Here is a 15,221-nt window from a genome sequence, read left to right as displayed (position 1 = left end):
TAATAATAATAATAATAATTAAGATCATTATTGTATTAAGGAGAGGAACCAGAGAGAAACAGCACCACTGGCAGCTAGTCCATCGGGGGTGGGCAGAGTCCCAAACTGCTGCCAAATTTGAGGTAAAAAATAAAATAAAATAAAAAGGTTTTTTTTTTAAGAAAAAAACAGAAATTAAAAAAAGGAACCCACCCCCACCCCCACCACTCTCTTCCCCTGCCCCCCCCCCTCTGGTGAATTGAGTGACGGTGGTACGAGCAAAGGGGGGAGTGCGTGGGGGGGATAGACCCGGAAGAAATTAAGGAGAGAAGGAGGGAGGGAGAGAGGGAGGGGAGGCGCTTTCCCATCTGTCCGTGTCTCTGGCCACGCCCCCTCAAACCCAGAGCCCCCGCCCCCGCACACCCAGAGGCCCCGCCCCTCAGACCCAGCGACTGTACGGCCCGGTGAGCTGGGTGTAGGCATAGGGTGCCGCGGTAACCACCGTGTTGGTGTGATTGGTGGGCGCCTGTCGCGTAGACACGCCCTCCCTCCTGTCCTTGCCCTGCCCCGGGGCGGCCCCGGCTCCTCCCCCGGCGGCCGCCCCGCCCCACTTGCGCTTCTTGCCGTAGGCCTTGATGTCGTCCTGCGACAGCCCGAGCAGGGCGGCCTCCTGTTGCCGCTGCCGCGCACGCTCCGCTAACAGCTTCATCTTGGCCTCCCAGATGGCCAGGCCATGGTTGGGCTGGTTCAGGTTCTTGTGCTGGTAGAAGACGAGCGAGATGCGGGTCGGGTGGCTGCGGTCGGGCTTCTTCAGCGGCGTGGTGGCGTGGAGCTCGCGCCGGGCGCACTCGAACAGGATGGAGCCGTGGGCGGGCGCCACGGCAACCCCGCCGATCCTGGGGTCCAGGAAGTTGTGCTCGCTGTCCGACCACACCTCTTCCTCCTCGTCCTCTTCCTGTCGCCTTCCCGGCTCGGCCCCTTGATCGGAGGCCCCGCCCAGATCCCAGCAGGCCTGCCCCGCCTCCGTCTGCTGGAAGGCGTCGGGGAAGAGCCGGCCCTCGGGGGCCAGGGAGGGGGTGCATCCAGCCACTGAACCACCGCAGGACTTCCAGGCCTTCTCCTGGAGGCCCAGGGGAGTGGAGCTCCGGCCTTCCCCAGCCTTGCACCACGGGTTGCTGGGGAAGCCCCCGGCCTGACCTGGGGGGTACGCCATGGGGGCACCCCAGTGACAGGGGGGGAGAGGGTGGTGGGAGGTGGGGGATGGAGAGGGGGCGTGGCTTAGAGAGGGGGATGGTGAAGGGGCATGGCTTAAGGAGGGGGATGGAGAAGGGGCATGGTTTAAGGAGGGGGCAGGTGAATGAGCATGGCTTAAGGAGGGTGAAGGGGATGGCGCGGGGTTTAGGGAGGGGGCCGGAGATGGGGCGTGGTTAAAGGAGGGTGTGTGGCTTAAGGATGGAGCCGGTGAGAGGGCGTGGTTTATGGAGGGGGATGGTGAGGGGGCGTGGCTTAAGGACGGAGAGGGCGAGGGGGCATGATTTAGGGATGGGGCCGGAGAAGGGGCGGGGGAGTTCTGGGGAAGGTTACCCCCCTGGTAGGAGCCCCACTGTTGCTGGGGGTGGGGGTGTTGGCGTTGAGCTTGGGTCCAGAACTCGACTCCAAAACTCCCGTTGGGCTTGTGCCCCGGCCACAGCTCCCCCTGGTAGGGGCCGGTGGAGACGCAGCGCTGGGGGGGCAGCCCTTCCCCCCTGCAGTCGGGGGTCAGGGGCGTGTCCATGGGCTCCTGCTTGATTGCGGGCATGGTTCTGCGGGCGGAGTCGGCCGGGGCTGTCAGGGGCCGGGGAGGGTGAGCAGGGGCGAGGGCCTGGCAGCCCCTCCTGGCTCCGTCATCCGCTGCGGACTGCTGTTGCTCAGGGTGATCCGGGTACGAGTGCGCCAAGCTGGCCTGCAAGCTCTGGACGTCCGGCTTCCGGTCCATCGAGGCGACTGCCGCGGGGTTAGACCACGCCCCGTTCCGCCCGTCGTAGCCCAGGAAGCCAGGCGAGAAGAGCACGTTAGTGGGGTAGTTGTAGTAGCCATGCGGCAGCCGAGAGAGGTTGGGGTGAAAGCCGTTGATTGGGCCTGGGGCAGGGCTTCCGTTCGGGGGAAGCCCACTCCTTGCATAGTAACCGGGGTAGGAGTACACGCCGCTTGTGTTGTAGGGGTCCGACGCAGGTCGTTTCCCTAGCGACGCGTAGCCCTCCGGGACCCCGTTGAAGGCCTGGTACCTGGGATCCGTTTTCTCCAGCTTAACGGTGGGCTTCACTTCCTGTTTGGGGATTGCTGTGGACGTGGCCAGAAAAAAGGCAAGATTAATAAAGCTCAACCGAAAAAAATTTGAATAAATAATATTCTGTTCAATTTTACACAAGATGGACACGGACCAGTTCTAATGACCTTAATCTGCACTTTTTTGCACGTCACATTGGATAAAAAATGTAATGTAATTTCATAGAATCTATCATTGTCTATTCTCTGCTGCAACATTTTCAAAGACTGTGAAGCACCTTTTGCCATTATTTGTAGTATTTTATGCTACAGCCTATTTTACGCTCAACAGTCTGAAGATGCAACTCTCAGGAGTACCCTATATATAGTGCCACTCATGTACCACTTGTGTCTCGTTCATTTTACCCAGTCTTCTTGTACTTTGTATCTTCATCTAGCACTGTTGTGTTGAATATTTTTTAATCAACATTAGTAGCTAGGACATTTTAAGTGAAATGTTTGCATTTGCTGAAAGCCTAAAAAGACAAGAAACTAAATTGGTCAGCCCTTACATCAGCCTGCTCTCCATCAAGATGCATCACAGATCTTCAAAAACTGCTACCGCCAAACGTAGGTTTTGTGATCAATTTCCTAAGTATTTGGTTTGAGACATCAACTGTAGCACTGAGAGCTGTAATTTCAAGGCGAGGCATTTTATAACGTTACAAGGAAGGGAGTGTGGTCATCCTATCAGTTACGTTTCACGCATATACAACGTGTAGAGCAGGGGTCACCAACACGGTGCCCGCGGGCACCAGGTCGCCCCCAAGGACCACATGAGTCGCCCGCAGGCCTGTTCTAAAAATAGCACAACTCACTAGTGAGCTGCATCTAAAATTTAATTTTATTCTGTTGCTATTTTTTTTATCACACTTTATTTATATAGATTTAAAAATGACAATATTGTAAAAATATGTTTATAATACATTAAGTTTAGATAAGTTTAGGTGAACTCTGACCTACTCTAGTTCAAAGGTCAGTATTGTGCGCGTGACAAAACAAACTGGTAACCCTTAGTATGACTCAGTACCCATGAAGTAGCTCTCAGTTTCAAAAAGGTTGGTGACCCCTGGTGTAGAGAGTTGCTAAACTGATTCAATGCGACGAACTGTTATAGGTTGTGAGGACTGGGCTAGCATTGTAGCGCAAGTTAGAGTGGGAAATGGCCTAAAGTCGATAATCCAACTAGCTACGTTAGCTACGTTCCAGCATAAGCAAAACATGTGATTACAGGAATATAACGTTACACATGTAGGCTATTGATTAATCTAAAGACAAATACTGCCTATTCTTGACTAGCTAGCTATGTTGCCTGGCTACCATGTTTGTTTAGAACGATTCAAATACTGAGACGTTACCGTGATTTATAAATTAGCATTGTGTTTTCTCATGTCAACAGAATATAGGCGCCTTGTGTTGGGATCCGTTGGATTTAAATGAGCAAAAAGCTTTTTATGGGTATACAATGGCGCAAGGTAGACATGCCAAAATCAGTATTTGGCGAGCCCGTTGCCATTGTAGTAGAGCTGCGAAATGGCATCGAGATTGGTTTTGAAACGAGTGAGGTTAAAACGTTACTTAGCAGTTTTATTACGGGAGAGCGGACCGACTCAAAAATATGCTCAGTATAATTTGTTTACCGTATCTGTTGTATCATGCCTTGCTTCTATTCTGACATATCGCATCTAGTATTGACTTAGCCTATATTTACCATGTGAACTAGATATGATCATAGCCTGAGACAACGGATATATAAATTATACCTTATGACCGTGTTCTGTAGTTCTTAATATGACAATTGGTATGCACTGATTGTGCTTTACTTTGGGTAAAAGCGTTTGCTAAATAAATGCAATGTAATAATGTAGGACAATGTTCCTATGTAGCAGCATTACATAGAGCAGGGGCGGCCTGCAGCCTAGTGGCTAAGGTTGACTGGGACCCAGAAGGTTGGTAGTTCAAGCCCTGGCGTAGCCACAATATCTGCACAGCTGTTGGGCCCTTGAGCAAGGCCCTTAACGCCACATTGCTCCAGGGGAGAGGAATGTCCCCTTCTTAAGTCTAATCAGCAGTAAATCGCTTTGGATAAAAGCGTCAGCTGAATAGCCAATTATTACTATTACTGTTATGCATTAAAGGTGCAACAAACTCGCCTTTGTTTTCCTGTTGAAGGTGGGGGGAGGCGACCTGCTGCGCCTCCATTTTGATGCGCTTCTCGGGCGTCTCCCCCGGCTGCTTGGAGCCCTTGCGCTTCTCGGACGCGGCCTTCTTGGCCTCGAGGCGGCGCTGGCGGCAGGACTTGGCGGGCTCGGGCAGCTTGCGCACCTCGCGGCGGAAGTTGCGCAGCACCTGGAAGCTGCCGGTCTGCATCTTGCGCCGCTGGTTCTCCTCGGAGCCGAACTCGTCGGTGTTGGCGACGGTGTAGAGCGGCAGGACGTGGAGCTGCTCGTCGTCGGGGATCTGCCCCACCATGCGGTTATCCTCCTTCGTCAGGGTGCACACCTGGAGGGGGGGGGGGGACCGTGGGGGGGGGGACCGTTAGGGCTGCCTGCTCACATCACTCGCACACAAACACAAACACACACGACGGCGCTTTAAAAATCCATATGTGTATTAAAAATACATATGCGAGGAGCAGTTACAGCTTGTGACCACTGGGAGTAGCTAGTCTAACACTGTGATTATCCTCCCTCGTCAGGTGCCCTGAGAAGGACCGTTTCGGCTGCCCCAAATACTGCCGGTTCACATTACTCTCGCACAAATACACTCACCTACGCATTCAAAATACATGAACACACAGGCCAAAATGTGCTAACACGCAATTGTCTGACCAACGCACACACACATATGCACCTTTGCACACATCTACACAAACATATTAATCATACACACACTAATGCATGCCCAGTACGTAAATACACGCATTATCTTTTCTAGAAGGTTCTCAAAACATCTCAAAAGTTGCAGGTCAAACAGGGAAGCTACATTATCTTCATTTAAATACTTTTGCTTATTCATTCATTTCCTTTTTTTAAATTTTTTTTTACTGAATCAGGCCCTCCATAACCAAAATGTACCCAGAATTGCCCTACACTAGAACACTGTGTTCAAGCATGTAGGACAGGAGTCTGGCCAGTAGGAGGCACTGCGTACCACAGTGCAGCCGTTGTGCAGGTTGTGCTGGTCTTTGTGGGCGTGAGCGCAGAAGTCCATGCAGGCTGTGACCCCGGAGAACGGTCTCCCCTCCGTTAGCCCGAGCCTGCAGTCCGGGGCAGTCTGCTCCTTAGCACACTGAAACACACACACAACCAATCAGAGATCAGTACCGAGACACGCAACCAATCAGAGATCAACACTGAGACACAGGGTCGGTTACCGCTGAGCTAAGCTAACCAAACAAGTGTACGATGTCCTGTCTGTGTAATTAAGGGTTTTCTTTTAAACTGCGGATTCCCTGTAGACGCCCCTTGCATGAGCGAGCGAGCGAGCCCTCCGCTATGGAGAGAACATGGTAACCTGAGCTGGGGCTGACCCCTGTCACACACCCTGGGGCGGGGGAGGGGTCCTTATTACCGCCAAAGGACGGTCAGCGGCCACACGGCACATACCACCAACCCACCAGGGGCTGACAGTGCATTTACTCACAGTCACCAGTGTAGTATAACGGTTAGACAACTGGCCTGGTAACCTAAAGGTCGCAGGTTCGATTGCCAGCTAAGACGCTTGCTATTCTACCCTCGAGCCTGAATTGATTCAGAATATATCAAGCTACGTATGTAAAAGGATACCTTGATTATCTTGGCTAGTATTCTAATATTTTTTGTATAGTTTAAACAGTACAACAGTGAGCTACAGCTATTTGAAACAAACTCTTTTGCTCCCTCTATGATTTTCCCTGAGAATTTTCAACACAACATCATGCGAAACTAAATCACACAGAACTTTTTTTTGTCCCGAATGTTGGTGACCAACCAGAGTTCACCACTGAAACGTGCAACCAATCAGAGTGCAGCAATTAAACACACACAACCAACCACAGTTCAGCAGAAAATCGGTGTTCCTTTTGAAATGTCAAAATCTACAGGGACTGGAGAACCTCTGACACAGTTCCACTGGGGCACACCCTCAGGAACCTGCGTCCGTAGGGAGGGACACGCCCGCTGGTTAGTTACTCTTACCTGGTTGCTATAGGCCTGGGGGGCCAGCTGCTTGTATAGGGGGGCAACCCGTGTGGCCAGGTTCTGCAAATTGTCCCTGAGATCCTCCTCCTATGGACACACACACACACACAAAAACACACAACATGATCAGCGCACAAATAGGGTGTAGTCCAGGGGATTCATACTCCAGCCCTGGAGGGCCGTAGTCTCTGCTGGTTCTTGCCTTTACAACTCTTTGTGGACATCTCAGCCAATCGTGTGCTTAAATTAAGCACTTAAGTCCAGTAACGCATCAGAAACAAGCAGACACAGTGGTCCTCCATGATTTGAGTTTGAGATAATTGGTGTAAATAGAGGATGTGTGTACATGCAAAAAACAGCATTGGCCGTCACTTACACTTACTGTGGTTGCAAAACTCATGACATATATCAGAGGTTTAAGCAGTTTGCTTACACGGTAAAATGCGCTATGTAACTATACCTCTAGTAGTGTAAATTTGGTCCCTACTGTCCTCAAATGAACTCTGTTCAGAGTTAATGTAACAGCGGGAATTTTACCGGTTGGCAGGCGGGTTGTTAGTGTGTCTGTGGAGTGGTTCTGTAAATTAGCATTTGGCTTATGAGCGCTTAATGGAATTCATTACCTGCTTGTAATGTACTTGTCTTACGTTGCAGTAATGGATTTTGCCATGTAAAATTAAAACTGGGTTTAGCGAAGTGTTTGAGGAAAGTGACTGTGTTCTCTCGTACCTCCCCTGTGGGAAAGATAGCGGCTGACTGATATTTGGCCGCCCTCTCCACCCCGTACCCACGCACCTCTTTAGGGCGGTCTCCTTGCAGTCGGAACTTGCGGGGGATCTTGCTGCGGGCGTACTTGCACCCGTTGAAATACATGCTCCAGGAGCAGCCGAAGGAGAAGGAGGCTCCACAGGTGTTTGGGTCCTTTCCCTGACACGCGCAGGTACGACTACAGGAGGGAGAGAGAGAGGTAATAAATGTGCTGTTACACTCAGTGAACACTTTATTAGGTATTTAGACTTTTTCGTTCCATGATGTGTGTTCAGATATGCTCTTCTGCATAACACTGTCACATTTGTGTTACTGTCACCTTCCTGTCAGCTTCAACCAGTCTGGCCCTTTGCCTCTGACCTCTCATTAACAAGGCATTTCTGCCCGCAGAACTGCTGCTCACTGTTTTTTGTTTTTTGTCCGCACCGTTTTCTCTAGAGACTGTTGTGTGTGAAAATCCCAAGAGATCAACCGTTTCTGAGATACTCAAATCACCCTGTCTGGCACCAACAATCATTCCACGGTCAAAGTCACTTAGATAACATTTCTTCCCCATTCTGACATTTGGTCTGAAAAACAGCTGAATGTCTTGACCACATCTGCATGCTTTTATGCATTTAGTTGCTGCCACATGATTGGCTGATAAAGACAATTTGCATTAACAAGCTGGTGTAAAGGTCTACCTAATAAAGTGATCACTGAGCCGCGTTGGGCTGAACGGCACGCGTTGGGTGACTTAGCCACGTTGGGCGGCGTAGCCGCGTTGGGCTGAACGGCACGCGTTGGGCGGCATAGCGGCGTTGGGCGGCGTAGCCGCGTTGGGCGGCGTGGCCGCGTTGGGCTGAACGGCACGCGTTGGGTGGCGTAGCCGCGTTGGGCGGCGTGGCCGCGTTGGGTGACTTAGCCGCGTTGGGCGGCGTGGCCGCGTTGGGCTGAACGGCACGCGTTGGGCGGCATAGCGGCGTTGGGCGGCGTGGCCGCGTTGGGCGGCGTGGCCGCGTTGGGCTGAACGGCACGCGTTGGGCGGCATAGCCGCGTTGGGTGGCGTAGCCGCGTTGGGCTGAACGGCACGCGTTGGGCGGCATAGCCGCGTTGGGTGGCGTAGCCGCGTTGGGCGGCGTGGCCGCGTTGGGTGACTTAGCCGCGTTGGGAGGCGTAGCCGCGTTGGGCGGCGTGGCCGCGTTGGGCTGAACGGCACGCGTTGGGTGGCGTGGCCGCGTTGGGCTGAACGGCACGCGTTGGGTGACTTAGCCGCGTTGGGCGGCGTGGCCGCGTTGGGCTGAGCGGCACGCGTTGGGTGACTTAGCCGCGTTGGGCGACTTAGCCGCGTTGGGCGGCGTGGCTGCGTTGGGAGGCGTAGCCGCGTTGGGCGGCGTGGCCGCGTTGGGCGGCATGGCCCGCGTTGGCTGACTTAGCCGCGTTGGGTGGAGTAGCTGTGTTGGGTGACTTAGCCGCGTTGGGCGGCGTGGCCGCGTTGGGCGGGGCACTCACTCGTCGTTGAGGCCACAGCGCCGGCTGGTGGGGTTGCCGAACTTGGTGAGGGTGTCGGTGATCTCGCGGTACAGCTTGTCGCCTAGCGCTCGCGGCACACCCTCCCACGCCAGGATGAGGATGACGATGACGGCGTTGGCACAGTGGTGGCCGGCGCGAGGACGCACCAGGCACAACAGCTTCTCCGCCTCGCTGGCGCGGCGAATCACCTGCGAGAGAGAGAGAGAGGCAGCCAATGAGAGGAGGCCACAGCTCAACGCCCTTGTGTTTGAGATCAGTTGTGTTTCCACCTCCTGAGACCCTGCATCCTCACACGGGGACAGTGCATGTTGGCTTCTGAGCTCTATACAGTATTTCTCTTAACATAGAGAAACATTTCCTCTGCGGGGTCTCATGAGGTTCATACAGCTAATTGAGGAAATGGAACTGAAATTCAGTTCCCGAATAAAACAAAGTTAAGATCTGCGGACACCTTTAAGACTCACCTGTACAAACTGCCTTTCATTCCCTGCTTGGTCTTTGTTATATGGCATTGTTTTATGTATATTTTATTATTTTTTAGTTTATATATATATATATTTTTTTAAATACATTTTTATCCGATTTTTTCCCTTTTTCTCCCAATTTGGTAGCCAATTGGACCCCGTCTGATTCAATTAGAGCTAGTATTAGATACACCGCCCACACCCCGTCCCTCGGCGGCCAACAGGAGAGCGACACGCCTTCTTCAAGCCGTCTCGGCAACCAAGTTGTAACCGTGATTCCAAGGCGCCCGAGGTGCTTGTTATTGTGCGGCGATCTACTAACCCTGCCAAGTCCCTCCCTCTGGAGCAGCAAGCCAATTGTTGCTGCTCCACGTGAGCCGGCCAAACTTGGCTTTTTGGCAGGACCGAGAATCGAACCCCGGTCCCCAGTGTGCAACTGCAGCGAACTGCAACCGCAAGTCTGCTGCGTCTTAGCCTGTTGCGCCACCGCGGCTCTCATTTATATTTATTTATTATTTATTTATTATGTATTTATCTCTGTGAACTTCTTGAAAGGTACTATATAAACTTCAGTTACTTCAAGTATTTTGCTTAGAGGTACAAAGTAGTGTACAAGCCCTGGGACTGAAACCTGAAACCCAGGATTTGAACACACTTTTACCTGAAATCTAAATCTAAATCTACACGCAAGTCCCCAGATATGCACTACTACCAAAACATGCTCCCCACCCCTGTCACTGAAAGCGCATTACATCTGTCAGTCACGCTCAGCTCGAGTCAGCCCTTCAGTCGACCGAGCGTGGTGACGCATCGTTAGCGAAGGCCATTAGCGTGCCCGTCAACGAGCGCTAGCCCCCCGTGGCTTTAGTGTCGGCCAGTAATCAGCCCTCCTGTCACCCTGTTGCACCTCCTAACGCTGTAAATCCTGCTCTCGTTAAGCCCTGCTCCGGCCAAAACCACCAGAACAGGCCTGACAAGACCGGCCAGCTTTCAGACAAAAACAAAGAATGTAACTGAACAAAGACTACTCAGTCCACATCAAATATAACCGTTAACAAACAAAATATTCCCGTAACAATGAGTAAGGAGTAGGTGGGGAAAATCAAACATTTTGATTTGAATTGATTCATCTCTTTAAACGGTGGCACTGCACTTTAATGCCGTGTGACCGTTTATGATGTAACTTGGCACGGTTTCTAACTGTGTGACTCACCTGGACAAATAAAGGATAAAGCATTTTTAAAAAGCAGCGGGTGGAAGTGGAAGGAAGATCAAACGTTACACTCTGTACTATGAGAGCAAGGAAACACCCTGCTTCACACAGGCCTCCCAATTAAAGAAATAAAAACCCCAGAAATAGAAGAAATGAAAGGCTTCTATAAATAGTTCTAACAGGAAGAGGCGGTGCAGAATCGAGCCGGCGGGCGGAGGAGATGGAGGGTTTTCGGGCCTACGAGAGACAGGCCGAGCTGCCGAGCCTGGGGTTTTCCTGCTCGCGGCGGCCAGAACTCACCCACTTGGCGATGGGGCATCCCTGAGAGCTCTTCCCCTCCCTGCCGGTGTAGACCACCTTTTCGATCCGAATGGCCTCTCCCTTCTCTCCGTACCTGCACGGACCGACACACAGGTGTAAACACAAGACCAGGGGAACAGAACGCACACAATGTTGGTTTGTTATGTACACAGTCTGCTCACTACAAACTCACATCAAGCTTAATTTTATCAGTTTTGTCTTCTTTGGAAGGAATTAACCCTGAATTGATAGCTTTACATGATCATATAATTACACACATACTCATGCACACACACACACACACATATACAGATGCACAGTCACACAAGCGCAGACACACACACAAACAGAAGCATAAACACATGCACGAATACACAAGCGCAGACACACACGCACACACAGAACCATAAACACACGCGCAGACACACACAGAACCATAAAAACACGCACGGACACAAGCACAGACACACACACACACACAGAAGCATAAACACACGCACGGACACACAAGCACAGACACACACACACACACAGAAGCATAAACACACGCACGGACACACAAGTGCAGACACACACACACAACCATAAACACACGCATGGACACACAAGCACAGACACACACATTTTCTCTCTCCCTTTACTCTCTTCCTCCTGTGCATTTCTCATGTGAATCTGTTAATATTCACAAGGGAGTGAAGGTAGCAGACCCCCCACCCCCCCGCAACAGATCGTAAAGTTTGACACCAGAGCATAACCCTGAAGGGAGAGGCAGGGAGGGGTCGGGGGAGGGGCATTGTGGGAAACATTTTTAAGGGGAACCTGCAATTCTAAGTCCTACTTGTGTGCCTGTTATGGATATTATCTTCATTGAATCTGGCTCGCAAAGAGATTTTTCCGTCACGCGGATTTTTTCCAGCCTGCCGTTAATTGCCGGACGTTCCGGAGAAGGAAGTAGGCTACCCTTGGCGGTATGGGGGCTGTAAGGGGGCAGGGGGCTGCAGAGGTCAGGCAGGGGTCAGGCAGGAGCTGGAGGGTTTGGCCATTGCGTCACCCCCAGACCCGCATCCCAAACAGGTCAACAATAAGAGAGCGTCTCTCCCTCCCACCAGCCTCACTGCTGGAGCACTGCTCTCAAAGACCCGAGTCATTCTGCCTTTATAACCCCCCCCCACAAAAACCGTCAGGAATGCATTCAGTCACCCTCCCCGCCCCCGCACACACTAAAACACAGCGAGGGGGGTTTCCCCGTGGTAATCTGGATAAGCCTCGGCCCTACGCATCGCTGCCCCGGCCCGAATGCCACGAGGCCCGAGAGAACGCAGCGCGAGTCCCTCAGCCATCACACGGGGGGGACACTTCCCCGGGCGGGTCAGGAGGTAAACTTGCGCTGGGAACTCCAGGTTTTACCTTTTGGCAGGGAAATTTACTGCCTTGGAACACAAGGAACAAATCTGGGTCAATTACGTAATTGTTTTCGATGCAAATACATTTTTGCACTCAGCTAATCTTGCCTGGTGCAATTGAGCCAACCAAGATGGGAGGACCAGAAGGCAGGGTTTGCATTTTTGAGAATTTGATAGGTTCCAAATACACATTGTCTTGGTTGGCTCCATTGCATCAGGCATCATCAATCGAAAACAGAAGACAATCAGAATCCAAAACAATCATTTATTTCACCCAAGTCTGGTATAAAGAATAAACTGCTTAAGCGACTCTGGATTAAAGAGTGTGTGTTAAATGCTTGGATGTACGCACAGGAGTGCATTTTAGGCGTTTAGCACACACACCTCCTGTCGTTTGCACACAGTCCGTTTGCACAGCTGGGTGCCGCAGAGGCAGGCCTGGGTATGTATCCCTCTCTGGGGTAGAGCCACAGAACCCAGCCTCTGCTAAGAGCCCAGGTCCCAGTTACAGTACACTCTCAGGAATACAGGTGGGACAAGTGCCCAAAAAGGCACAAATGCTTGTCACTGGGGCGGACATAAAATTCTATCCCTAGCCAGCAATATGTCATTAATTTGTACCTTTTTTGCTTGGGAAGTGTACTCATTTGTACCGAAAGAGAAGATTAGTGTACTTTTAGGGTACATCTGGGAAATTTGATCCTTGAAGAACAAAGACGTACCTCCACTGTCACTTTATATCTGAGAGTGTACACTGCAGCTTGGATGAGAGATCTCAGCCATATAAACACACAAGAAGCTAAGATATTATATTATGATTATATTATTATGTGATCCGTTATGGGCACATACTGTGCTGGTAGCTGGGTGTGAGGATTACAGTAAGTGGGTCAGAGAGTGAGCCAGTGAGAGATCAGGTGAACATGCGTTTCTCCTCTTTTTCTCATCCCTCTCTCCCTCTCTCTGAATCTCTCCCCCTCTATTTGTCTCCTTCTCACTCCCTTTCTCTCTATTTCTCCCATTCTCTCTCACTCTCCTCCTCTCCCTCTCTATTTACATCTCTCTTTCTCTCTCTCCCTCTCTATTTCTCCCTTTCTCTCTCACTCTCCTCCTCTCCCTCTCTATTTCCATCTCTCTTTCTCTCCTCTCTCTTCACTCTCTATCTCTCTTCCTCTCCCATTCTGCTGATGTGACCATTTCCTCTTCCTGCTGTGGGATTCTGGTAGCCCCCATGGGACAGGCAGGGTTGCAGGGAGAGAGAGAGAGAGTGTGTGTGTGTGTGTGTGTGTGTGTGTGTGTGTGTGTGTGTGTGTGGAGGCAGATGCCTGTCCACAGCTGTGACTACAGCGAGTGCTATGGCAGGAAGGACACACCCTGTTCATCTGAAGCATTTACAAAGCCTGATTTGTCTTTGTAAATTCTGCAATATGAATGAAATTCGATTGACCATATAGACTTAAAAAGAAAAAAATCTATCTTTACCAATATTTGGTACAAAATAATTTAATAGGATTTCCAGTTTTCTGTGCAGTTCCGAAGCGGCGAGGGTGGGAGAGGACAGTGTATCTTTCTCCTCTCTGTGTGTTTATCCATGGTCTGTGTGTCAGTACCCAGTCTGTGTGTCTGTATCTGGTCCGTGTGCTGGTTCTCGGTCTCGTTCGCTCACCTGGTCTCCATCAGCGTTCGAACGGAGGCCACGGTGGGCCCGGCGCCCAGGTGGTTGTAGTACGGCCCTTCGTCCTTCTCCACAATGTGCTCTGCGTGGGGAAAGTACAGGGAGAGGGAGAGAGATAAGAGGAGTGCATACATACGCATGTATACACACATATATACATACACACACTGCGCATGCATACATACACGCAAGCACACGTGCATGTATACGCGTACATATACACACTCACGTACAGACACACATACGGACACACACATACAAGCGCACAAAACACACACAATCAGTCTCAGTGTGTATGAGGTTGCTGGACCTGATCAACAGCAGATGGTTTCATAACCAGCAAACAAGAAACAGCCAGCTGTGGTATGGTGTAATGTAGTTCAGTGCTGTGTGTGTGTATTAGCATTGCGGTGTCTGTATGTGTATGTGAGTGTGGGACAGGGTGTGTGCCCGTGCAAGTGTATTAGTACTTCAGTATGTGTGTGTGTGTGTGTGTGTGTGTGTGTGGTTTGTGTCTGTATTAGTACTGCGGTATCCCAGGGTGTGTGAGTGTTTTAGTATTGCAGTGTGTGTATGTGTGCGAGTGTGTATGAGACAAGGCGTGACCAAATGCTTGTGTGTGTGTGTTTTAATATTGCTGTATATGTGTATGATTTAGTACTGCAGTATGTGTGTATGTGTGTCTTTTAATACTGTGGTGTGTGTGTGATTTAGTATTGCTGTATGTGTGTGTGTTGTAGTACTGCAGTGTGTGTGTGTGTGTGTGATTTAGTATTGCAGTATGTGTGTGTGTATGAGATGGGGCGTGAGCGAGTCAGTGAGTGTAGTGTGTCTGTGAGTGTTTGACTGAGAGGGAATCTGAGGTCACATTCCTCTGAGAGCTGGGGGATGGGGCGGGGCCTCAGGCTCAGAGAGATCTGGGAGAGGGGTGGGGCTTCAGTCCCTGTGAGTGACAGTCTGATGTAAATGCCTCAGTGAGTGTGGGAGAGTGTTGAACAGTTCACAACACACGCTGGCTGCAAGCGTGTGTGTGTGCGTGTCTGTGCTCTCACTGTGTGTGTGTTTATGTGTATGCATTTGTGTTCGTGTGTTCTCACTGTGTGTGTGTGTGTGTGTTAGTGAGTTCTCACTGTATGTGTGTGTTTATGTGTATTCTCACTGTGTGTGTAACTGTGTGCACACCCACGTGTATGTGAGTGTCAAGTTGCCGTGACCATTTTCTCTGCATGTTTACAATGGGGCGTGTCACTAGCTGGCTGTCACTACGGAAACAACCCCATTCCCATGCCATACGCCCCTGGTTACGGAGCTCAACACTGACAACAAACACCAGCAACAGCTGGCCGCCTTCAGCTGAATGCAAACTCGCATGTTTGGTGAAATAATATTGACTAAAATAACATGTGTAGCAGCTCTGAGAGA

At 50.9% G+C, this 15,221-nt stretch overlaps 1 protein-coding gene across 1 annotated transcript in view; it reads right to left on the bottom strand.

Moving 5' to 3' along the window:
• Nucleotides 1–357: 357 nt before the first annotated feature.
• Nucleotides 358–15,221, bottom strand: part of tet3 (tet methylcytosine dioxygenase 3) — a 58,631-nt gene continuing 43,767 nt past the window's right edge. The window contains exons 4-11 of the mRNA XM_061259450.1: nt 13,791–13,881; nt 10,722–10,815; nt 8,724–8,932; nt 7,260–7,410; nt 6,462–6,551; nt 5,437–5,574; nt 4,437–4,785; nt 358–2,298 (exon numbers count right to left, since the gene is read on the bottom strand). Coding sequence (XP_061115434.1) covers nt 419–2,298; nt 4,437–4,785; nt 5,437–5,574; nt 6,462–6,551; nt 7,260–7,410; nt 8,724–8,932; nt 10,722–10,815; nt 13,791–13,881 — 3,002 coding nt within the window. The 3' untranslated portion in view covers nt 358–418. The remainder of the gene's footprint in view (nt 2,299–4,436; nt 4,786–5,436; nt 5,575–6,461; nt 6,552–7,259; nt 7,411–8,723; nt 8,933–10,721; nt 10,816–13,790; nt 13,882–15,221) is intronic.

The sequence above is a fragment of the Conger conger genome, chromosome 11, assembly GCF_963514075.1.
Source record: "Conger conger chromosome 11, fConCon1.1, whole genome shotgun sequence".
Classification (NCBI taxonomy): Eukaryota; Metazoa; Chordata; class Actinopteri; order Anguilliformes; family Congridae; genus Conger; species Conger conger.
The sequence above is the reverse complement of the archived record's forward strand: the minus strand, read 5'-3'. Positions and strand labels throughout refer to the sequence as shown.